This window comes from Delphinapterus leucas, chromosome 15 (genome assembly GCF_059928025.1).
Source record: "Delphinapterus leucas isolate spDelLeu-1000000601 "Yukka" chromosome 15, BTC_Dleu_Yukka2, whole genome shotgun sequence".
NCBI classification, from domain to species: domain Eukaryota; kingdom Metazoa; phylum Chordata; class Mammalia; order Artiodactyla; family Monodontidae; genus Delphinapterus; species Delphinapterus leucas.
In genome coordinates this window covers 1,840,715-1,864,224 of record NC_143143.1, presented here as the reverse complement: position 1 = coordinate 1,864,224, position 23,510 = coordinate 1,840,715, and the positions used below count along the sequence as shown (strand labels likewise).

The following is a 23,510-nucleotide window of genomic DNA, read 5'->3' as shown; positions in this document are numbered from 1 at the left end:
ACCTAGGGCCTGTGCTCCTCAACAAGAGAATCCACCACAATGAGAGGCCCACGCACCACAACGAGGAGTGGTCCCTGCTCACCGCAACTAGAGAGAGCCTGCGCACAGCAGCAAGGACCCAACGCAGCCATAAATAAATAAATAAGTTTATAAAAAAGATAGTATGAAGATTAAAAACAAAAAAATTATAAAATCAACTATAACTACAGTAAACAGTTAAGGAATAAACATGAAGATGTAAAATATGACATCAAAAACACAAAACGTGGGGGAGAAGAGTGAAAAACAGATCTTTTAGAATGTGTTTGAACTTAAATGACTATCATTTTAAAACAAGTAGATAACGTTATAGGTCAACATATATGAACACCATGGTAACCACAAATCAAAACCTACAATATATACACAAAAACTACAAAGAAAGGAACACAAACATACCACCAAAGAAAATCATCAAACCACAAGGGAAGCTACTAAGAGAAGAAGAAAAGAACAGAGAACAACTACAAAAACAACCAGAGAACAAGTAACAAAATAGTAATAAGTACATACCTACCAATAATCACTTTAAATGTCAATGGACTAAATGCTCCAGTCAAAAGACTTAGGGTAGCTGACTGGATTAAAAAAAAGACCCTTCTATATGCTGCTCATGAGAGACTCATTTCAGAGTTAAAAATACACACAGACTGAAAGTGAGGGGATAGAAAAAGATATTTCACACAAATGGAAATGACAAGAAAATTAGGGTAGCAATACTTGTATCAGACAAAATAGACTTTAAAACAAAGTCTATGACAAAAGACAAAGAAGGGCATTATGTAATGTTAAAGGGATCACTATCAGAATAGGATATAACATTTGTTAACATATATTCACCTAAGTATATAACGCAACTATTAACAGACATAAAAGGAGAAATTGACAATAATATAGTAATAGTAGTGGACTTTAATACCCACTGACATTAATGGACAGATCATCCATACAAAACAATCAATAAGGACATAGTGGTCTTCAATGACACATCAGTTGGACTTAACAGATATCTACAGACATTCCATCCAAAAACAGAAGAATACACATTCTTTTCAAGTGCACATGGAATGTTCTCCAGGCTAGATCACATCCTAGGCCGCAAAAAAAGTCTCAACGAATTTAAGAGGATAGAAACTATATCAAGCACTTTTTTCCCAGTCACAATGGTAAGAAAATAGAAATCAGTTACAGGAAGAAAAATGGGAAAAACACAAACACGTGGAGACTAAACAATACGCTACTAAAAACTATGGGTCAATGAAGAAATCACAGAGAAAATCAGAAAATATCTCGAGACAAATGAAAATAAAAACACAAATGTAAGCAGTTCTAAGAGGGAAGTTTATAGTGATACAGGCCTATATCTAGAAATAAGAAAAATCTCAAATAAACAAGCTAACCTACCATCTAACGAAATTTAAAAAGAAGCACAAAGCCCAAAGTCAGCAGGAGGGAAATAATAAGGATCAGAGAGAAAATAAATACAACAGAGATTTTAAAAATAAATAGAAAAGATCAATGAAACCCACAACTGTTTTTTTAAAAAGATAAACAAAATTGATAAGCCTTTAGCCAGGCTCATGAAGAAAAAAAGAGAAGACCCAAATAACAAAATAAGAAATGAAAGAGGGGAAATAACAACTGGTATCACAGAGATACAAAAATTCATAAGAGAATACTAACAACAGTTATATGTCAACAACTTAGACAACCTAGAAAAAAATGGATAAATTTCTAGAAACGTACAGTCTTCCAAGACTGAATCAGGAAGAAATAGACAACATGAACAAACCAATCACTAGTAATGAAACTGAATTTGTAATTAAAAACAAAACCAAAAAACTCTCAGCAAACAAAAGTCCAGGACTGGACAGCTTCAGAAGGGAATCCTACCAAACATATAAAGAAGAGCTAATAACTATCCTTTTCAAACTATTCCAAAAGATTGAAGAGGAGGAAACACTCTCAAATTCATTCTATGAGGCCACCATTACCCTGATAACAAAACCAAAGACACTACCAAGAAAAGAAAGAAGAAACGGAGGAAGGGAGGGAGGGAGGGAGGGAGGGAGAGAGGGAGGGAGGGAGGGAGGGAGGGAGGGAGGAAAAAAGAAAATCTCTGATGAGTATAGATGCAAAAATCCTCAACAAAATATTAGCAAACCAAATTCAACAATATATATATATAAAGGATCATACACCATGATCAAGCAGGATTTATTCCAGGGGTTCAAGGATGGTTCAATACCTGCAAATCAACCAATGTGATACACCACATTAACAAAAGTAAGGATAAAATTCACATAATCGTTTCAATAGATGCAGAAAAAGCACTTAACAAAATTCAACACCAATTAATCAAACTATCACAAAAGTTGGTATAGAGGGAACATATCTCAACATAATAAAGGGCATTTATGACAAAACCACAGTTAACATCATACTCAACAGAGAAAAGCTGAAAGCTTTTCCTCTAAAATCAGGAACAAGACAAGGATGCCCACTCTTGCCATTTCTATTTAACATAGTATTAGAAGTCCTAGCTGAACCAATCAGAAAAGAAAAAGTAATAAGAGGCATCCAAACTGGAAGGGAAGAATAAAACAGTCACTATTTGCAAATGGCATAATACTATATAGAGAAAACCCTAAAGTCTCCATCAAAAAACTGTTAGAATAAATTAATTCAGTAAAGTTGCAGGATAGAAGATTAATATACAGAAATCTGCTGCTTTTCTATACACTAATAATGAACTCTCAGAAAGAGAAAGCAACAAAACAATCCCGTTTAAAATCACATCAAAAAGAATAAAATACCTAGAAAAAAACTTAATCAAGGAGGCAAAAGACCTATACTCTGAAAACTATGAAACACTAATGAAGGAACCTGAAGAGAATACAAAGAAATGGAAAGATATCCCATGTTCGTGGATTAGAATTATTATTGTTAAAATGTCCATATTACCCAAAGCAGTCTACAGATTTAATGCAATTCCTATCAAAATACACATTACATTTCTAACAGAAATAGACCAAATAATCCTAAAATTAATATGAAAGCACAAAAGACCCTGAATAGCCAACATAATCTTGAGAAGAACGAACAAAGCTGGAGGTATCACACTCCCTGACTTCAGACTATACTACAAAGCTACAGTAATTAAAACAGTATGGTACTGACACAAAAACAGACATGTATACCAATGAAACAGAAGAGTGTCCAGAAATGGTCGATTAATCTACAACAGAATAGAGAAGCCATGCATTTATAGTCAATTAATCTACAACAAAGGAGGCAAGAATGTACAATGGAAAAAGACAGGGGTGGGATAGGGAGGGTGGGAGGGAGGGAGACGCAAGAGGGAAGAGATATGGGAACATATGTATATGTATAACTGATTCACTTTGTTATAAAGCAGAAACTAACACACCACTGTAAAGCAATTATACCCCAATAAAGATGTTAAAAAAGAAGGAAAGAAAGAAAAAGACAGTCTCTTCAATAAGCAGTGCTGGGAAAGCTGGACAGCTACATGTAAAAGAATTAAATTATTACATTTTCTCACATCATATACATAAACTGAAGATGGATCAAAAACCTAAATTTAAGACCACAAACCATAAAACTCCTTGAAGAAAACATAGGCAGAACACTCTTTGACATAAATCATAGTTTTTTGGGGGTTTTTTTTGGATCTCCTAAAGCAAAGGAAACAAAAGTAAAAATAACCAAATGGGACTTAATAAACTTACAAGCTTTTGCACAGCAAAGGAAACCACTGACAAAGCAAAAAGACAACCTACTGAACGGGAGAAAATATTTGCAAATGATATAACCGATAAGGGGTTAATATCCAAAATGTATAAGCAACTCATGCAACTCAACATCCAAAAACACAAATAACCCAATTAAAAAATGGGTGGAAGTTCTGAAGAGACATTTTTTTCCAAAGAAGATATATAGATGGCCAACAGGCACATGAAAAGATGCTCAACATTGCTAATCATCAAAGAAATGTAAATCACAACCACAATGAAATACCACCTCACACCTGTCAAAATGGCTACCATCAAGAAATCTACAAATGATAAATGTTGGCAAGGATGTGGAAAAAAGGGAAACCTTGTGCACTGTTGGTGGGGACGTAAATTGGTGCAGCCACTATGGAGAACATTACGGAGGTTTCTTAAAAACTAAAAATAAAACTACCCTATGATATGGCAAGTCCACTCCTGAGTATATTATCTAGAAAAAATGAAAACACTAATTTGAAAAGATACATGCACCCCAATGTTCATAGCAGCACTATTTACAATAACTAAGATGTGATAGCAACCCAAGTGTCCATCAATAGATGAATGGATAAGTACACACACACACAGACACACACTGGAATATTACGCAGCCATAAAAAAGAATATTTGTCCATTTGCAGCAACATGGATAGACCTGGAAGGTGTTAAGCTTAGTTAAATAAGTCAGACAAAGACAGATATATGTTATCACTTATATGTGGAATCTGAAAAATATAACAAATGGATATAACAAAACACTCATAGAGAATAAACTAGTGGTTACCAGTGGGGAGAGGGAAGGATGGAGGGGCAAAATAGGGGTAGAGCATTAAGAAGTAAAAACTACTATATAAAATAAATAATCTACAAGGATATATTATACAGCACAGGGAATATAGCCAATATTTTATAATAACTTTAAATAGAGTATAACATATAAAAATATTCAATCATTATGTTGTACATCTGAAACTAATATTGTATATCAACTATACTTCAAAAAGCAAAAATAATAAACTGAAAATCTGAAGAGTTATGCTCTCAGGGTACTAATGACTCAGAATTAAACCTGCCCCCTCCATCCTGCTCCAAATCTCAGGGAACAGTAGATAAGACTGACTTGGTGCTAAGAGAAGCAAAATCAAAATGCAACAAAGTTCCTGAGAAGTCAGAGCTACAGATCTGCCCTTTCACTGATTTGAGACCCAGGGATGTGTAAGCTGGTTGGGCAGAGAACTCCAAGCAGTGAATTTGGAATGAAGGGGGCCCCTTCACCCTAGGCTTCCAAGAATCCCCACATATAAGTTTTTGAAGCCAGTGATCACAACACATTTAAAGATGACCAAGAACATGTGAAAACAAGCCACGGGCAGACACGTGTGGGCTTTGTGTCCTGGAACTGGGCGCACTGTGGCAAACCCCGGCTGGTTGGTCCCATGCACTTGGCCCTACTGCATTCCTGAGTCCTTCGTAGTCAGGCATGGCCAAATGACTGAAGTCTGGGCCAAAGAATGTAGGTGATAACTGTGCAACTTCTGGGCCTCACCCATAAAAACCTCTATCTGAACCTCCATGCTCTTCTCTCACTCCTGGATGCCTGGCCTGGGCCCAAACTCTAGGGGAATCTTAGGAACCATGGGTTGATGATGAGAAGGCACCAGGATGAAGGGACCTGGGTCCCCGTTTCACCGCCTGGAGGAAAGCTGCCCAATGAAGAAACACCTACAGTGCACTACTCTGTGGTTAGTGAATAAACCTGCATTAGTTTAAGCCGTGGAATTTTAAGGTTTGTTTGATAAGCAGCTAGTGTTGCTATAATATAGACACGGGTTATAAAACAACTGAGCTTCTTAGGTGTTACTACAATATAGACACGGGTTATAAAACAACTGAGCTTCTCAGGTTTGAAGAAGTCAAAGGTAAGCTTGAAAGTATCGGCACAGAACAGGAAGCTAAAGTGTTAACAAATGTTTAAAAGCACAAACACAACATACAAAAATCAAAAGACGGAAAATAGTGGAGAGGTTAAAAGACGTGGAGAGAACAATGAGATCTCAGATGTATAGATCTCTATTCTAGGAGGAGAGAAAGAGAAATGCGGGGGTGGGTGCTAGAGAGAGAATTTGGATCAGAGAAAAGCACTTTGAAAGCATAGCAGCTGAGAATTTGCCAGAACTGATGAAAAACACCAATCCAGATTCAAGAATCCCAAGAATAAATTTAAAACTTCTCACCTATCCATGGTAGTAAAATTACAGAAAAACCAAAGACAATGGGAAACAACTTAAGAACATCCACTGAAAAGATAGGCTCCCTCCAAGAATAGCAGACTGACAGCGACCTCTTGGCTGCAACAATGGAAGCCAGGGGATGGTGGAAAGCACTCGGTGTATTTCAGTGTGTTGGAAGGAAACAGCCACTAACTTAGTATTTATGCTCAATATATTCAAGTACGACAGTGAAGGCATTTTTAGACAAACCAAAACACATACTTTTATCACCAGGCTCTCCTGTTACGCTTGTTAAAAATGAAGGTTCGGGACTTCCCTGGTGGCACAGTGGTTAAGAATCCGCCTGCCAATGCAGGGTACACGGGTTCGATCCCTGGTCCAGGAAGATCCCACATGCTGTGGAGCAGCTAAGCCCGTGCATCACAACTACTGAACCTGCACTCTAGAGCCTGCAAGCCACAACCACTGAGCCTATGTGCCACAACTATTGAAGCCCATGCACCTAGAACCCATGCTCCACAACAAACCACCGCAATGAGAAGCCCACGCACCACAACGAAGAGTAGCCCCCGCTCACCACAGCTAGAGAAAGCCCACGTGCAGCAATGAAGACCCAATGCAGTCAAAAATAAACTTTTTTTAAAAATGCAGCTTCAAGGGCCCCGCTGTGGACCTCCTGCTTCAGAAACTCAGATAGAGGACCCAGTAATCTAAGCACTGCCAAGCGATTTACATAGTCACACACCGGCGATTTTCCAGGGTATGGACTAAGGTAGGGCTTTGCAAGAGACTGTGCTGGAGATGTCAGGTGCCCAGCCTGAAGGGTCTTGTGTGCCAGCCTGTTGACAATGGGGAGCCACAGTAGGGTCTAGGCAGGGGAGTGAGAATAACCAGGTTTAGACAGATTGCTTCAGCCAGAGAGGGTAAGATTAGAGGAAGGGAAGGCTGCTGGAAGGAGGCCCTGTGAGAAATGACTTCAGGAATCCACCAGAGAGGCAGTGTCGCAGCTTAGTGTTGTCACACGTGCAGGGTCCTCGTCCTACCCCAGTGCAGCTGACCCACTGGCACTGGACGTGCAGGTCCAGGGCTCAGAGAAGTCTGACAGGAGTCCTAACCTGTCAGTGTGAGGGCTGTGTGTGAAGCCAGGGAACTGAACTAAATCTCTCAGAGGAGGTGGGCAGAGCAGGAAGAGAAAAGGCTGATCCACACAACCTTGGGAACAGCAGTTAAGGGAGAGGAAGGACTAAAGGAAGAAGCTAACACCTTCTTGTTGACTATCTTCTTTGTGAAAGTCACAATGTCAGGCATTTTATTCACCATGTCTCAGTCAGTTCTCAACAGCTTGGGGAGGTCCATCCCCATTTTATAGACAAGGCCAGGCTGAGCGGAATTAAATGACCTGCCCAAGGACAGAGCAGCCTGTAAGTGGTGAAGCCAGGGTTTGACCAGGTAGGTCCGTCTGATGGGCGCTGGCCTTAGCGAAGGAGTGAGAAGACAGACCTGCTAGGCCTGCACCAAGAATGCAAATTCTGCCCGAGACAACACCAGCTGCTTTCCACAGGGCACAGCATCTCCCGGGAACAGGTCCCCTGCTGTCCGTACACACCTCTCCCTGCAAGAAGTTTCTATGACACAGCAAAGGACATGGGTCTTTCCAGAGGCTGTGGGGTCTTCACCTCTCAGCCCAATCTAAAAACTGAGGATAGTAAGAGGTTTTGCCAAATGCCTCTCCTGCAGCTGATATGATTTGTGATTTTTCTGCTTTACCCTGTTGATGTGATGGATCGCTCTGATTTTCAAATGTTGAACCAGCCTTGCATACATGAAGTGAACCCCACTTGATCTTGGTGCATAATTCTTTTTATACATTGTTGGATGCAATCTGCTAATATTTTGTTAAGGACTTCTGTATCTATGATGAAACTGGTTCCTAGTTTTCTTGGATATTTGTCTGGTTTTGGTATTAGGGTAATGCTGGCCTCATAGACTGAGTTAGGAAGTATTCCCTCTGCTCTATCTTCTGGAAAACTGTAGAGGACTGGTATAATTTCTTCCTTAAATGTTTTGTACAATTCACTAGTGAAACCACCTGGGCCTCATGCTTTCTGTTTTAGAAGGTTGTTAATTACGGATTCAATTTCTTTAACAGATACAGGCCTACTCAGATCATCTATTTCTTGTATCAGTTTGGCAGACTGTCTTTCAAAGAATTAGTCCATCTCACGTAGGTTATCAAATTTGTGGGCAGAGTTGACCGTGTTCCTTTATTATCCTTTCAATTATCATGGGATCTGCAGTGATGTCCCCTTTTATTTCTGGTACTAATAATTTGTGTCTTCCCTTTTATTTCTTAGCCTAGCTAGGGGCCTATTGACTTTATTGATCTGTTCAAAAACCAGTTTTTGGTTTACTTGATTTCCTCTATTGATTTCCTGTTTTCAATTTCATTGATTTCTGCTCTAGTTTTTATTATTTCTTTTCTTGTGCTTACTTTGGGTTGAATTTGCTCTTTTTCTAGTTTCCTAAGGTGGAAGCTTAGTTTATTGATCTTAGATGTTTCTTCTTTTCTCATATACGCATTCAATGCTATAAACATCCCTCTGAACACTGCTTCTGCTACATCCCACGAATTTTGGTAAGTTGTAATTTCATTTTCATTCAGTTAAAAATATTTTAAAGTTTCTCTTGAGATTTCTTCTTTGACTGTTCTGGGTGCTTTAGAACACTGAGACACTTACCTCTGGGAGGCAAAGAGTAAAATTCCCATTTTACAGATGGGGGAACAGGTCAACCCAGGGTCACATGGCTGGGAAATGGCAGAGCTCGGGCTGGTGTACCGTCTGTTTGGTCCCCTGAGGACCAGCCCAGAGCTCAACTCCCCTGATGTTACCACTGGCAACTCTACGTGCCTGGTGAGTTGAAATGGTGAGCTCTGAACTGTTACAAAGTCAAGCTGATCCTGGGGGTTCAGAGACTGAAAACCTGGCTTGGTTAGACCTGGGGTCACTATCGTTAGGGACCAGGGACCAAGGCCAGACACTCTCCAGCCTGAGCTGTTTGCTCTCTGACCTTGGGTGTCCCTGGGGCATGGTGGGATCCAAGCAGAGGAACCACCCCTCCATGCCACGGAAGCACGTGGCCACTGTGCAGAGGGTCCCTCCCCAGATGTTTCTCCAAGCCCCCCCCGAGGCCTGTGGCCTACCCCTGGGCAGTCTTAGAACACTGTGCTGACCCAGTGGCACCGTCAAATCACTTATTTTGAGTAGAAAATAAGCCACTTCTTCAGCAATACATCAAAATGTGGGGCTCTTTGAGCTTGCTGGGCTCACCTGGTCCTGGCTTCCCTGGAGGGTCCCTTGTGCAGCCAGGCCAGACTAGAGCCCTCAGGATGGCAGGGCCCAAGGAAGGGACGTGGTGCAGCAGCAGGGTCCTGGGGAGGTTGCCACTAGGCTGGTCAGTAGCAGTCGGCCTCGTTCTCCCCGAGGACGCCCACGGCAGCCAGCATGTCCTGCAAGAGTGACTGGGGGCTCTTCTCCACATGGTCACTGCTCTCAGCCAGGGTGTCCCGAAGGCCCTCCAGGTCTACAGACCTCAGCAGAGCTACGACGGCCCCGGGCTCCAGGTACCCCAGGGGCTGACCCTGCTCACCTGCCTGCCATCTCTGCAGGGTGGCCTCCACAGAGGCCACGTTGGGACTGTCCCCCGCCTCCTGCGGGCTGCCACAGGGAGCAGCCTTGGCCCTCAGGAATAGGAGGAGATCACAGGACTTCTGGGCCACAGGTCGGTCACAGTCAAACAAGGCACGGAAGGCAAACTCAAAGAGCTGCACACGGCAGAGCACCTGCAGGGCCTGGGCCAGCACGCCAGGTGGGGCTGTCTCGGGCAGGGCCACGGCATAGGGACAGTGGGAGCCGCGCTGACCCAGCAACTGCTCCAGGAACACCAGTGCCAGCTCGAGGCCCTGGGCCCGCACCTCCCAGTCCAAGTCCCTGCTCGCCGCCTGGAGCACTCCAGCCACAAACCGCTCCGCGTCTTCAGCTACATCAGCATGGCCATCCCTCAGCCACTCAGTGAAGACCTGCATGACGGCCCTCCGGGGGAAGCCCTCCGAGTCTGTGGAGAGGATGTGCAGAAGCTCCACGAGCAGGCTCTCCTGGAGGACAGAGTGGGAAGAGGGTGGAGGGACCAGGGAAGTCGAGTTCCCGCTGACGGGCTCGGAGTGCAGCAGGGAGAACCCCCATGAGGGCCCCCTGCCATGCTCGGCTTCCTTCAGGCGATGTGCCCTTCAGCCCCCCATCTGCCCACCGTCAAACAGGGGTGGCCGTGCCCAAGTGACAGGGCTTCCAGGAAGCGGAGCCGGAGATTCAGGGGACACGCCCGACCCCGAATGCCACCCCTGGGCGGCAGACCCACTCCACCCAGGCATCAGGACAGCCGCCAGGTGGGCGCACGGCCACAGGACCCACTGCCTCCTACCTGCTGAGCCCCTGGGCACTCAGGGCTGGCACACAGCCCCCAGCTAGACAACTGCCCTGTGGCGGTCACTGCACTCGCACGGACGTAACTCTCAGGGTCTCGCAGAAGCTGCTTGGTGAGCTCGGGCACCTCTGAAGCAAGGAGCGCTTGTCTGAAGCCGGCCTGCCCTGGGGGTCCAAGCAGCCACAACCAGCTATGACCGAAAGCTGAGTCCACAGCCTCTCCTCCCTCCCCAAAGGCAGCCTAGGTAGTCCGAGTTCCCAACTACCTGGGGACAACGGTGTACCAAGGCCAGGCCAGCCCTCCCACAGGGACCCCAGCCCCCGGCGCTGCACCCTGCACTCACCTCCCCAGTGTCTGGTCATTTGGGTCAGGAACTCGAGGCCTGAGTCCCTTACCTCCCAGCAGGGGCTGCACAGGCGCTTCTGTAGCACAGGAAGCAGCTCTGGGGCAGGAGGAACGGTTCAGAGGGCCCGGGCCATGTCCACCCTGCCTCCCACCCAGCCCCCAGTCGCCTCCGTCCCTGCTCCTCCCTCAGTTCACCCCTGGGAGGGGCTGGGATCACCTGTGAGGAACAGCTGGGTGTGGGGGTCCAGGTCGCAGCAGCCGGGGGTCTTGGGTGAGCTCAGGAGCCACCTGAGTGTGGCCTGGAAGGCCTTCTTCAGAACCTGGAGCGGGAAGAGTGGGGCTGCAGGGCCAGGAGGGGTGAGCTGGCCCGCCTGCCCCCTTCCCCGCCCTGGGGTGTAAGATGGGGACGGGATACATGGGGACAGGGAACACCGGACTTCATTTTTATGAGGCAGAAGCCTCTGGAAGTGGCCGACTGGCATCCAAGACTAGAGAGAGAGAAAAGGAGAGGCCAGCTCTTGTCAGGAAGCCCCACTACCGAGGAAATGAAACTTCTGCACCGAAACAGCAGGAACTACCCACGGCACCTTTTCCTGAAAGCCCCGGAATCTGCCAGGCTTATCATCCCATCTCCCCCCTGCCTGCTCAGTACGCATGCTATTCCTGCACCCCCAGAGCATGACTCAACCCCGGGGCTACGAGAACAGGGAGATTTGCAGGAAACCTCAATGAGAGTTGGGACCCCAAGCGTAAGGCCCACCTGGTTCTGGTTTACAACTCTCATGGAGAATTCCCTGTAAGACTGGATCCTCTCCCTGCTTTCCACAGCCCGACGACCCCTCGCTCAATCTCCACCAATGCCAGGCCCTGGGCCAAACCCTGTGCAGCTGCCTGCCCCTTGAAACTCACTTTAAGAAGCAATTCTGGGGACTTCCCTGGTGGCGCAGTGGTTAAGAATCCGCCTGCCAATGCAGGGGGCACGGGTTCGAGCCCTTGTCCAGGGAGATCCCACATGCCGTGGAGCAACTAAGCCCGTGCGTCGCAGCTATTGAGCCTGTGCTCTAGAGTCCGCGAGCCACAACTACTGAGCCTGCGAGCCACAACTGCTGAAGCCCACTGCACCTAGAGCCCGTGCTCCACAACAAGAGAAGCCACTGCAATGAAAAGCCCATGCACCGCAACTAAGAGTAGCCCCTGCTCGCCACAAGTAGAGAAAGAAAGCCCGCGTGCAGCAACAGCCAAAATTTTAAAATTAATTATTAAAAAAAAAAAAAAAGAGGCAATTCTGGCCCCAGAGAGGCCTGCAGGGGTGCCCTGCCTCTGCCTTCCTCCCCCTCCCCTTCCCTCCACCCTGCACCCTGTGTGTGTACCATGGAGCTGGACTCAGGGCTCACGAGGTACTCCAGGAGGACGGAAAACACCTGCGTCACCAACTCTTGAGGGCCTGAGACAGACGTGGATGGCTGAAGCACCCAACCTCCTACCCTGGGGCCTCCCCAGCCCACAAGTGTGGCAACCCAAGGAAAACAGGGGACAGAACCCATCGGTCAGCTGAATCCCAGCCCCTGCCCCAGAGGAGACATGCAGAGGACAGCAGTCTTGGGACACCTCTGAGCAGCTGTGGGGCTCGCCCAACACCCGAGCTGTGCAAGAGAAAACATTCTCACTTACCGGTCCCCTGAGACAGCGCCCCCAGGAAATCCAGGGCAGCTCGCTGGACCCGGCCACAGCCCACCAGGATCGCACAGAGACGGCCGCCCACGTCGGAGGTGGGGGCCGCCGAGCCACTGCAGAGCCGCAGTATTGTCACCGCAGCCCCAAGCAGGGGCGCCTGTGGCCAGGGCGAGGGCCGCTGGGGCTGGGGGAGGACGGAAGGTCAATGCAGGCCACAAGTCCCACTGCCAGTGTGGACTGGGCCGGGCCGTACCTACCAGCGGCTGCAGCAGCCCCAGGTGGGCCAGAGCACAGCACAGGAGACCCACACAGGCCGACTTGGAGGAGAGGAGCGTGTCCACCGTCATCGAGTCACCTGCAGCCCCCTCCAGCAAGCCTAGAGGGCGACCAGAAACAGCTCCTGGTTAGCGGGCACCTCCTGTGTGGCCACTGCAGGCCTTGCCGCTGGTCACTGCTTCATACCAGAGACCAGGCCCGGAGGTTCCGAGCAGCTGGCTCGTCCAGGGTGGCGTCCAGCCGGCCGGAGCTGAGGTCTGAACCTGTCTGCAGGGCTCTCGAGCAGTCCCACTCTCCCTGCAGCCCATGCCTGGGCCGGTTTCCGCCGGTCAGAGGCCCATCTCTACGCTCAACATGGGGCTCCGAGGCACAGCTGGCCCCCCTTCTCTAATCCTCACCCCATTGTGCGGCTGAAGCAAGACAAGTCTCAGCGAGGAAACTCTCTCCCATCACAGAACTGACCTTCTGGGAGGATGAGTGCCAAGCCCGTGTGCCCGCTCTGGGTCAGGAACCATCCACGTAGCCCAGGCCCCCGGTAACCACCACCAACTGCCGGGTCAGCTGCTCTGGGGGCCACTCCAGCTGATGCCCACAGGGGGCAATGCTCCCTATGAACTCCCAGGCGGGGACGTGAGTAGCAGTCACACCTGGGACGGCAGGCTACTCCGCAGCCACCTCCACTCTTAGGTGGGGTGGCAAGCCAGGTGCCCCGCTGCCCATCAGCCCACCCTGGCCCCAAGGACATTCTCAGGACCCCAGGGTCCTGCCTTCCTGCACCTGCCCACCGTTCCCAAGCAGCCTACCTGGGGGTCCAGGGGCCTGAGCAGCAGCTTCCAGGACACAGGCCAGGGGCTGGAGGAGGATGCCAAAGGCCTGGGTCCTCAGCGCCTGTGGACTGAGGACAGAGGACACGGTGAGGGCTGCCCCCGCCCTCAGGCAAGCTGGCTACCCTCCTAATATCCCCAGCAAGTCTGGGCCAAAGGGGTCAGTGCTGGGGATCTGGACACCCCCTTGAGAAACAGCCTCCCTGTAAGCACTGTGACCAGCACTCACACCACTGGCAGGGGACTCGAAGGAGCTACGAGGGCGCCACCCAGGCCCCAGGAAGAGCCTGGGGAAGGCCTGGCCACACCCACTCCGATGGGCGGTGCCTGCTCAGGGCCAAAGGGATGGGATGCCCCAGCTCCTGGAAGTACTCCCAATGCTGAGATATCCTTTCCGACGTTCCAGAACATGGTCTCGCCTCTCGCCGACGTGCTTGGGCCCAGGGTGGTTGGGAGGCCAAGCTGGTACAGAGCTCTCCCTCCAAGCCAGCTGCCCAATCCTTCCCTCTCCCTTCAGACCACTCCCTCTCTCTGAACATCTGGAGACCCTGGAGCCCAGAGCCAGGCTTGCATCGTATCCCCAGCGCCCTGTGCCCATTTTCACCCCAGACCTGGGCCAAGACCGGCTCTAGTCCGCCCGAAACCCTGGAATGATTTCTCTTCCTTCCCACCTCTCCGGACGCCACACCCCCTTCCTGGTAGGGCGCACATCTCTCTCCCTCTGGGAATCTGTCCTGTCACTCCTGCCTACTGGGTCCCCCTCCACCGTCCCACAGCCCCTAGTACGCCCCCCCCACAGTGGCATGCACACGGGGTGGCCCAGGATCCACAAGGTGAGGCCACTGGGGAGGTGGCAGAAGGCAGCTGAGCAGGTCCTGAGTATGAACCCAGCCCTGCTCTGAGCAGGGCTGCTCCAAGAGTCTCTTTTATCTTTGGGGAGCCTGTGAATAAAGCTATTCCACCACTAAAAAATGTAGAAGCCGGAGCCTGTGCCAACACCTTGGTGATAACCCACGTACTGCCCGGCCACGCCCCAGCCAGCCGCCTCTGACTGATCTCTGGTTTCAGGAGCTCCCCTGAAGTTCCCTGACCTCTCTGCCTGCCTCACACAACATGAACCCCAATCCTTACCAGTCCTGCAGTTTCAGGATCCCCAAAGCCAGAGGCCCTGCCTGTGTGGGGCTCAAGTGGCTCAGAGTCTGGGCCAGAGTCTCCCACAGGCCACGGTCAGAGCTCGGCGCAGAACTGCAGAGGAGGAGCCCAGGAAGAGAACGTCATTCCCCCGTCCAGCCCACACCGTGCCCAGGGGGCCGCCGTGGCCTGGGCCGGGTGTGCCGGCTGAGACGGAAGGCCTTTCCCAGGTGTGCGGGCTTCCAGACCCCCTCTGGTGTCCCCTCTGCTCGAGGCAGAGTTCTCGGGCAGCCAGGGAGATGTGGCCCAGGTGTGATGGCTGCCCCAAGACTTCCCGAAGAAAACAAGCCCCACCTCCTACCCACCCCACCAGCTGCGCCCTGGGGGCCTGACCGGGCCACGCTGAGGAGGAGATCCACGAGCGAGTGTGAGGCTGGGACAGGGTCTTTCTCGAGCAGGCGGGCCACGAGGGGGCTCAGCCGCACCCAAAGGCCTTGCGTCCAAAGGCCGTGGCAGTGCCCGAACGCAGTGGTCAGGACACTCAGGGCCTGTGTGACCTGCGGGATGGCTGTGGAGCACAGGGAGTCTTCGATGTGACCCACGATCTTCTGGGCACATGCTGGCCAGTCACAAGCCTGCGGACTGCGGCGGCCCTCGGCTGGGCCCCGCATCGCCAAGTCTAGAATGTGCACCAGGAGCTGCCCGGCTGCCGAGGCCACAAACAGGCTGGGATCTCCCTGCAGGGAGAAGATGGTGTCAACTGCACCTGGGGGGCGGGGAGGGACAACGGGTGGGGAGAGAAACAGGGTTCAGCTGGAACAGAGTCCATGGTGACAGCAGAGACGCTGAAACCACTGAGCAGCTTCAACCACTGGACTTCAGACCCTCACGGACAGAACTCGGAAACCACCGAGCAGCTTCAACCACTGGACTTCAGACCCTCACGGACAGAACTCGGAAACCACCCAATGCGGAGGCACTGTCAGAGGCCCAGCCTCCCCGCTACTCAGAGGCAATGGAATCAGAATGGAGGGTTCACAGGGCGAGGGGCTTTAGAACCCTGGCCACTTGGGATTCTTCTCGTCAGTTTCAAAGCCACCCCAACTGCTGGGTCTCACCTACAAGCCACAGGACACCATACACCCTTGAGGGTCCTCCAACCCTTGGTTACCCCGAATGTTCCTCACAACAGCTCTATGATACCACAGCCACTTTCATGTTCAGAGGAAGAGACCCAGCAAGGTGCGGTGATTTCCCAGGAGTCGCAGAGCATCAGGCACGGCAAGGGCAGAGGCGGAAGGCAAGGCAGACGGGGGCACTCACCACAGGCGGCGAGGAAGTGCAGGGCGCTAGGATGCTGTGCCAGGGTGCGCAGGCCCTGGATCCAGCCGCTGCGCACAGCAGGGGCCGTCCAGGCCGCTCCTCCGAGGGGGCCCACCTCCCCAAAGAGCATGGGCAGCAGCTCCCCCTGCTGGGAAGCAGAGAAGGAAGTGGGGACCTGAGCAAGTTCCCAGGGGACCCCACATCAGAGATGGCTTTTCTATCGTTCACAGCTGGTCGAGGCACTTCTTTGGGGGAATTTCTTGTGAGCGGCCGACACAAAGAGCCTGTGAGAGGTGGCAGGTGGCCACCAGAGCAGACCGATGGCAGCCACAGCACTGCCAACTGTGCCTTCCAGGGGAGAGAATTTCGTTAGGGAGAACTGGGTTTTACATAAAGCCTCATCAACCCTGTCACAGTTCACTTCAGAAACCCTTCCCCCAAACAGCCCACCAACTGCAACGCCAACGGCCCCCCTCTGACTATGACACGCTGCGCTCAAGGGCCCCAAAGGTCTCCACGGCCTACTGGGCTCTTGTGCTTGGCACTCGGGGCCCTCCAGGGCAGCTGCCCTCCTCCAGGTGTCCCCTACCCTGGATCCCCCAGCACACCCCCCCATACACCTGCTCAAACCCCTTACAACCCGGCTGCAAGACCACTGCCCCTACGAAGCTGACCACCCCGCCCCGTCAGCAGGCATGGCTAACTCCCCGCTCGATCCCCACCTGCTCGTGGACGTCCACAGGACAATAACGCATTGTCCTGATCTGCTGCCACGTGCACAAGGTGCTTGTTCACTACAGGGTGCCAATGAGTGGGAAACTCGGGGGCTGCCTCTTACCAACGGAGCCCCTCACTGGTGTAGCTACTAGCTCTGAGCCTCGTCTATCTTGACAATAAAATGCTGGTCCCCACCCTCAAGTCATCTCAGACTCCAGGGTAAGGGACCACAGGGCCTCGGAGACACACTTCCAATCACTCAAGTATGACTCTAACTCCGCAGTGGCCTCGAGGCCTTGAGGGGTGTTGCTGGAGGCGGCAGCTCACAGGGCAGGCCCTCTGTGGGATCTCGCATCACCGAAATGCGCCCCCAGAGCTGCAGCCTCTCCCTGGGGGCAGCTCGCAGCCAATGGGAAGGTACAAAGGCTCAGCCCCCTGCCTCAGGTAGTCTGTCCACATGTCCGCTGCCCAGGCACCGTCTACTGGTGAGCATCCGGCTGCTGAAGGGCCCTTAGGGCTGCCAGACCCCCTGGGAGGCTGTGAAGGGCCAGGTGAAAAGGGAACAGGAGCCCAAGCCAGTGCCACGGGCCCAGGACAGAAAGCAACCTTCCACTGCGACTCAGAGCCCGAACCTGCCAATGTCCCTCGTCCCCACGTGCAGGGGGCCGACCACCAGACTGAAGGGGAGTCAGTGGCCTTCTAAGCCTCTAAAGCCATGGTCAACCTTGGGAAGGAAGAGGAGGCCATGGAGAAGTAGAGGCGGGAACTGGGAAGTACTCAGGAAATCAATGAAGCTGGGGAAGGCCATCTGATTGGGACTGAGGATTTACTTTCAGAGAAACAGGTGGTGTAACAGAGCATTCGAACAGTGCGACTCTTCAGGGTCTAGTGTGAGCTCTGCCAGCTCTGTGGGATTCTCATATTGAGCCTTCACTGTCTCCTAGTCCAGGAGAAAGATGAAGACTCCTGACCTGCTTACTGCCAGGGCGCCCAGGATAACATGAATGTGACTTTGTAAACTGAGGTGTTCTACCGACTGCAAAGCACCAGAGGTATGGGCGGACTGTCACACATGAAGTCATTTCCCGGGAAGCCTGTCCCACAGCGAGCTGGTGTGGGCTGGGTCCCTGGAGCCTGCACTGCTGAACTGAGGAACACCCATGAAGGGCGGCGCCAGGGCAGAGGGCCAGCCCCAGCTCTGCCGTATTTTAAAATGTTCACCGTTCACCCCAACATCATTCCTGGTCAGTTCTTCAAAGGAGAACTATACTCAGGAATAAAAACCTTGCGGTACATGTCAAGACACGGCGGCAAAACAAGCTTCAGAGACTCAGGGGTCATGACAGCCACCAGTGCTTTGTGTACCTGCAGGAGAAGGTGGGTCACTCAGGTGGCAGGACCCAGGCTCACCTGAAGATACTGGAAGCAGTTTTCCTGGGCTGCAAATATCCCTGCGAGGCGGAGTGAGAAGGAGAGGATTCTGGAACTTAGGTCCTGGGATTTCAACACGTGGAACAGCAGCTCTACCAGGCAGGGATTTTCCTGTAGTAACAGGAGACTGGACCCTGGAGACAGGCCCAGCCGGGAAGCATGTTACCAGGGGCACAGCGCATGCCTCCCTAAGGGACCATTCTTCTGGCAACCCCCAGACTCCCGTTCTCTCAGGCTATTAGACTCAGCAGTCCAACCGGGGGAAATCGTTGCAACAACTGCCCCGAAGGATCCATAACTTTAATTCAATGAGGGGGACAAATCAGAAAGCCAACACCTTAACAACAGGCAAGGGACTGGGACAGAATATACAAACGGCCAGCAAACCACGAAAGATATTCTGCCTTGCTGATTACGAAAAAGAAATGCAAATTAAAGCAGAAGACAATTTTCACCTCTCCAGTGGATACTTTTCTCTTAAACTGAGAATACGAAAGCGAGAAGCACAATGGAACAGGCATTCTTTTCCAGATGTGGCATCTAAAACGTCTATAGGCAACTGCTCTGTCATTCCAAAGCACTGACGGGGTGGGGGAGGCGAAGGGGGAGGAAACCTGGGGCAACACTGGGAGGGCTTCCACTGCGAGGCCCTTGTGAAAGGACAATGAGGCACAGTAAGGAGGGAAAAACAGGGTGAAGGAGAGAGAAGCAAGAATCAAAGAAACCAAAAACACGTGGGCAAACCTAAAAAAGCACTGACTTTAAAAATTAAGTAACTTTTGAAGGAGTTTAAAACAAAACAGAATCAGAATACCAGACACCAAAACACGGAAGACTGGACTGAGCTGGAGTTAAAGTGCCCAAGGCTCCGTGTGTGGTTGGCGCAGAAGACAAAGATTGTAACTGACTTTCAACTTTTACAATCCAGTTTGCACGTAAGACTAACCCCTAAAAACGTAAGTGGAATGCTTCAAAACTTCACTTCAAAACCAGAAAGACTGAAAAAACAAAAGCTTTATTAATCCAATGGGGGGGCAGAAAAGGAGATAAAAGGCACAACAACAAGGCATGGAAAAAATGTTTTAAATGCAAAAGAATATAATAAAAATAGGTTCAAACGTAACAGTAAACTCAACAAATGAAACTGTCCATTAGAATAAAGAGCTGTGCAGACTAGATCAAGAACCAAAGGCTAGCCTCACACTGTGTGTAAGAAACAATGAAGCGTGACAACACAGAAGGCCAGATTTGTAAAGGCTGAAAAGATACAGTTGGCAAATTCTAATTTTTAAAGAGCTGCTGCAGAAAGAGTAATATCAAACAAAACTGACTTTAAAGGAAAAAGCTCTGTCACAGCTTTAGAAAGAAAGTCATTGCTCAAACAGCCAAACCCTGGAAGATATAACAGTCTAAGACTGTACATACCTAACCTAACTTCAAAATATACTAAGGGGGAAAAAAGACAGAATTTCAAACAGAAATTGTTGAATCCACCACCTTAGTTTAAGATTTTCACATATCTCTCAAAAACAATTAAGCAAACAAATTAGCAAGAACATCACAGGTTTTAACAACGTAAACTTGAACTAAGGAGCAAGTATGGAGACTATATTCTTTTCATCATGTACAACACTGAGGAAAATACATACAGGCTGGGGGAGGAGGGAAGAGGTTAACTGCTAATGGATACCAGGTTTCTTCTAAGGAGATGAAAATGTTGCAAAATTAACCTTTGGATGGTGGCAAAACTGTGTGAATTTACTAAAAACCACTGAATTACACACTTTAAATATATCAATTTCATGATATGTAAATCATATCTCAAATAAAGCTATTTAAAAATAATTTTTAATAGAGTTACCATATGATCCAGCAATCCCATTCCTGGGCACATATCTGGAGAAAACCATAATTCGAAAAGATACATGCACCCCAAAATTCATCGCAGCACTATTTACAACATCCATACAAGACATGGAAGCCACCTAAGTGTCCAGTGACAGATATGGATAAAGATGTGGGGTGTGTGTGTGTGTGTGTGTGTGTGTGTGTGTGCAGAATGGACTATCACTCAGCCATAAAAAAGGAAAATAATGCCATTTGCAGCAACATGGATGAACCTAGAGGTTATCATACTAAGTGAAGTGAGAAAGACAGATATCCTATCACTTATATGTGGAATCTAAAAAAAAAAATGATACAAATTAACTTATTTACAAAATAGAAACAGACTCACAGCCACAGAAAACAAACTTATGGTTACTAAAGGGGAAGGGGAGGGTATAAATTAGGAGTTTAGGATTAGCAGATACAAACTACTATATATAAAATAAACAACAAGGTTCTACTGTATAGCACAGGGAACTAGAGTCAATATCTTGCAATAAACTATAATGGAAAAGACTCTGAAAGTGTGTGTGTATATATATACAAAAAAAAACAAATCGCTTTGCTGTACACCAGAAACTAACACAACACTGTAAATCAGCTATACTTCAATTAAAAAGATTTTTTTTAAAATTTAACTACTAGGCCACAATTGAGGACTCTATAAATACCAAAAAATAATATCCTATAGAGAAATCTATAGAACATGTGCAAAAATGGTCTGTGTACTACACCACGATAAAAGCCTCAACAGATATAAAAGAATCAACATACAAATACTTTCTAACTCCAACCAAATAAATTAGAAATCAGTAGTAAAAAGACTGAAAAAAACCCCATGTCATGAATCTAAAGATACCCTTCTAAATATTGATAATTTGTGGATAAAGAAATATTATAATGAAAAGTATGAAATATCTGGAAGCAAATCACAACAAAAGCACCACATAGTAAGACTTGCAGGGTGCAGCTAAAGTGATACCTGCAGAGACATGTGTAGCCTTAAATGCATCTATTAGAAAACCAGACAGACCTAGATATTCAACTCAAAAGAGAGTAAAAGAACAGGGTAAACCAAAGAAACAAACGGCAGAAATTTATGACATGTAATCCACACTACAACAATTATCAGACAAACATTTACATGAGCAGACTTATGTACAAAGAAAGCCATTATGTCGTTATTTATAATAATGACACATTAGAAACACAGACATCTAACAACAGTGGACTAATTGTAAAATTAACGTCCATTCACAGAGCAAACTGACATACGGTCAATAAAATCAACGTGTCAGTGGGGAAAACACCCACTAGGACAGTAAGAGAGAAAAAGCAAGATATGTTGTATTTACGGTGTGACCTCATTTTTATAAGAAAAGTACAGAATTATGATGTGTTAAGAAAAAAGGCTGGAAAGAAAAAAATGTTCGGAGTGGTTTAACCTTCCTCTTTACTCCTCTGTGCTGTTCAAGCTTTATTTAAAGAGTATGCATTACTTACATAATCAGAAAGAAAAACCGATTTCTTAAAACAAAAAAAAACAAGGTAAGTTTGTCCCGTGGCCTCGGCAGCCACCTAGCGTGGCCTGAATAACAGGCGGCCTGCAGCTCAAGCTCTCCTGATCATCCCCTTAGGTTCAGCCTGCCGTGTCCCCAAAGCCAGGGGGAATCTTTAAGGTATGAACGAAGGACACCGGATAGACAGTCCTTCCCGAGGACAGGGGAGCCCGGCACCCTCTGGCCTCCGGGGAAAGTCAGCAGCGGCACCCCCACCCTTACCTGCTTCGGTTACCGCTGTAAACCAGTCCAGCAGCTTCTCCAAACAAGTGTCATCTGCCACAGGCTGCCTGGGGTCTGCCAGGACGGCACAGAGCGCAGGGAGGAGCCGGGAGCACTCTGGGTCCATGACGAGGCTGGGGCTCCTGCAAAGGCACTGTCAGGGCCAGACCCCACCTGCCCTAGCCACAGGCAGTCCCCATGCCCGCCCAGGCCCCAGAACTCTCACCTCGGCCCAGGTGACCACAATCTTCAGACGGAAACTGCAAGTTGCCGGGATGGATGTAAAGCCTCAGCTCAGGTGGGACCGGAGACTGTCAAGAGCAAGCAGAGCCCTCCATTCTGGCGGTGGAGACGGAAGGGAATCTAAAGTACAGCATGAGGCCTGAGCAGCTCAAAGTCGGCCAACCTGGGACTCTGGTGGGAGGGGAGAACGAAGGGAGCATGAAGCTGAGCGAGGCTGCAGGCGGGCCAGAGCGAGGGGCGTGTGCGCGCTCTGGGGCCGGCCACGTGTAGGAGGCAGAGCGGCTCAGGACGAGTTGTAAGCGGCTCAGTCCAGACTGGCGGTGTGTGTCTGTCCCTCCCAGGGTCAGTGTGAAAACCCTACAGCAGCAGTGTGCGGGGCGCGGGGGGGGGAGGGAGGCGCCTGCCCACTGCCGGTTCCTCCCGGGGCGGCAACTGGACCTGCGTGTCCGGCCTGGGAAGGGTCCAGGGAGCCCGTCGGTCCTGTACTCAGGGAGGGCTCTTGCAGGGGGGTGGGGTGGCCAGTGACTCTGTGTGCCGGGTCAGGAGCAGGCCTGCCTGGGCTGGGGCGTCTGTCTGTCCATCCCTGGCCAGGCTAAGTCCTTGCGCAAGGCGCCCTCCCTGTGGACCCCGCTGAGGACGCCAGGCCGGCGGCCGCGGTGGTGCCGGGGCCCAGCCTGGGCCACGCACGCGGCCCCCAGGCTGCTCTCCGGCCCTGGTCCCGGGCCCCGAACCCCGACCCCGCGGGGCCCGCCACAGCGACCGCGACCCCTTCCCTGGCGCGCGCCTCACCAGCTTCGCGTCCGTCACCGCTGCAGGCCCCGCCCCGTACCGTGCGACCTGCCGGGCTTGGAGGGGGCGAGGACGGGAACGGCGGGCGTGGGGAACCGTGAAATCGCCCTGGCGGTGACTCCGAGAGCCCAGAGGGCCCAGGCTCGGGGAACGAGCTCAGGCTGAGAAGGACAGGCCGCCGCCGAACGAATCCACTCACCCACCCCCAGCGAGACGCTCACAGGTACGTGCTCGAGGATCCGGCAGGCTTTGCGCCCGGAAGGCAGGGCTTTCGGCGGAAGGGGCGTGGCTATGCGTGAAGGGGCGTGGCCTCGCCGGCCAAAGGACCACGTGTCTGGGCGGGCGGGCAAGCGAAGCAAAGCGCCAGCCGCGTAGTAGACAGATCTTCCTCCGCTCGGAATGGGGTTTCATCCCGTTTGTAAATCCAAAATGCATTTAATGCCCCTAAGCCACCCAACATCATAGCTTAGCGTAACCTACCTAAAACTTGCTCAGAACAATTCCATTAGCCTACAGTTGGGCAAAATCATCTAACTCAAAGCCTAT

The 23,510-nt window shown here is 49.8% G+C and overlaps 1 protein-coding gene across 3 annotated transcripts; it reads right to left on the bottom strand.

Moving 5' to 3' along the window:
- Positions 1–4,443: 4,443 nt before the first annotated feature.
- Positions 4,444–23,236, bottom strand: BRAT1 (BRCA1 associated ATM activator 1). 3 transcript variants are annotated; one of them, XM_022563500.3, is made up of 15 exons: positions 22,965–23,236; positions 22,159–22,346; positions 21,933–22,075; positions 18,244–18,398; positions 16,117–16,264; positions 15,187–15,559; positions 14,794–14,907; positions 13,642–13,733; positions 12,820–12,938; positions 12,560–12,746; positions 12,259–12,332; positions 11,106–11,208; positions 10,887–10,985; positions 10,541–10,707; positions 4,444–10,217 (listed from the first exon to the last, which is right to left on the bottom strand). In XM_022563500.3, the coding sequence occupies exons 3-15, from the start codon at positions 22,057–22,059 to the stop codon at positions 9,519–9,521; spliced, it is 2,457 nt and encodes an 818-aa protein (XP_022419208.1). In that variant the 5' UTR covers positions 22,060–22,075; positions 22,159–22,346; positions 22,965–23,236; the 3' UTR covers positions 4,444–9,518. The 3 variants fall into 3 exon arrangements, with proteins under 3 accessions (XP_022419208.1, XP_022419209.1, XP_022419210.1); XM_022563501.3 differs by having other exon boundaries at positions 16,117–16,261; XM_022563502.3 differs by lacking the exons at positions 18,244–18,398; positions 21,933–22,075; positions 22,159–22,346; positions 22,965–23,236 and having other exon boundaries at positions 15,187–15,530; positions 16,117–16,224.
- Positions 23,237–23,510: the final 274 nt, after the last annotated feature.

Coding starts and splice junctions, on each gene's coding strand:
- BRAT1 (XM_022563500.3), bottom strand. CDS start 22,059: ATGGACCCAGAGTGCTCCCGGCTCCTCCCTGCGCTCTGTGCCGTCCTG. Junction 16,265..18,243: donor ACTGCTTCCAGTATCTTCAG/GTGAGCCTGGGT, acceptor TCTGCTTCCCAG/CAGGGGGAGCTGCTGCCCAT. Junction 12,939..13,641: donor TCAGGCCCCTGGACCCCCAG/GTAGGCTGCTTG, acceptor GTCGCCCTCTAG/GCTTGCTGGAGGGGGCTGCA.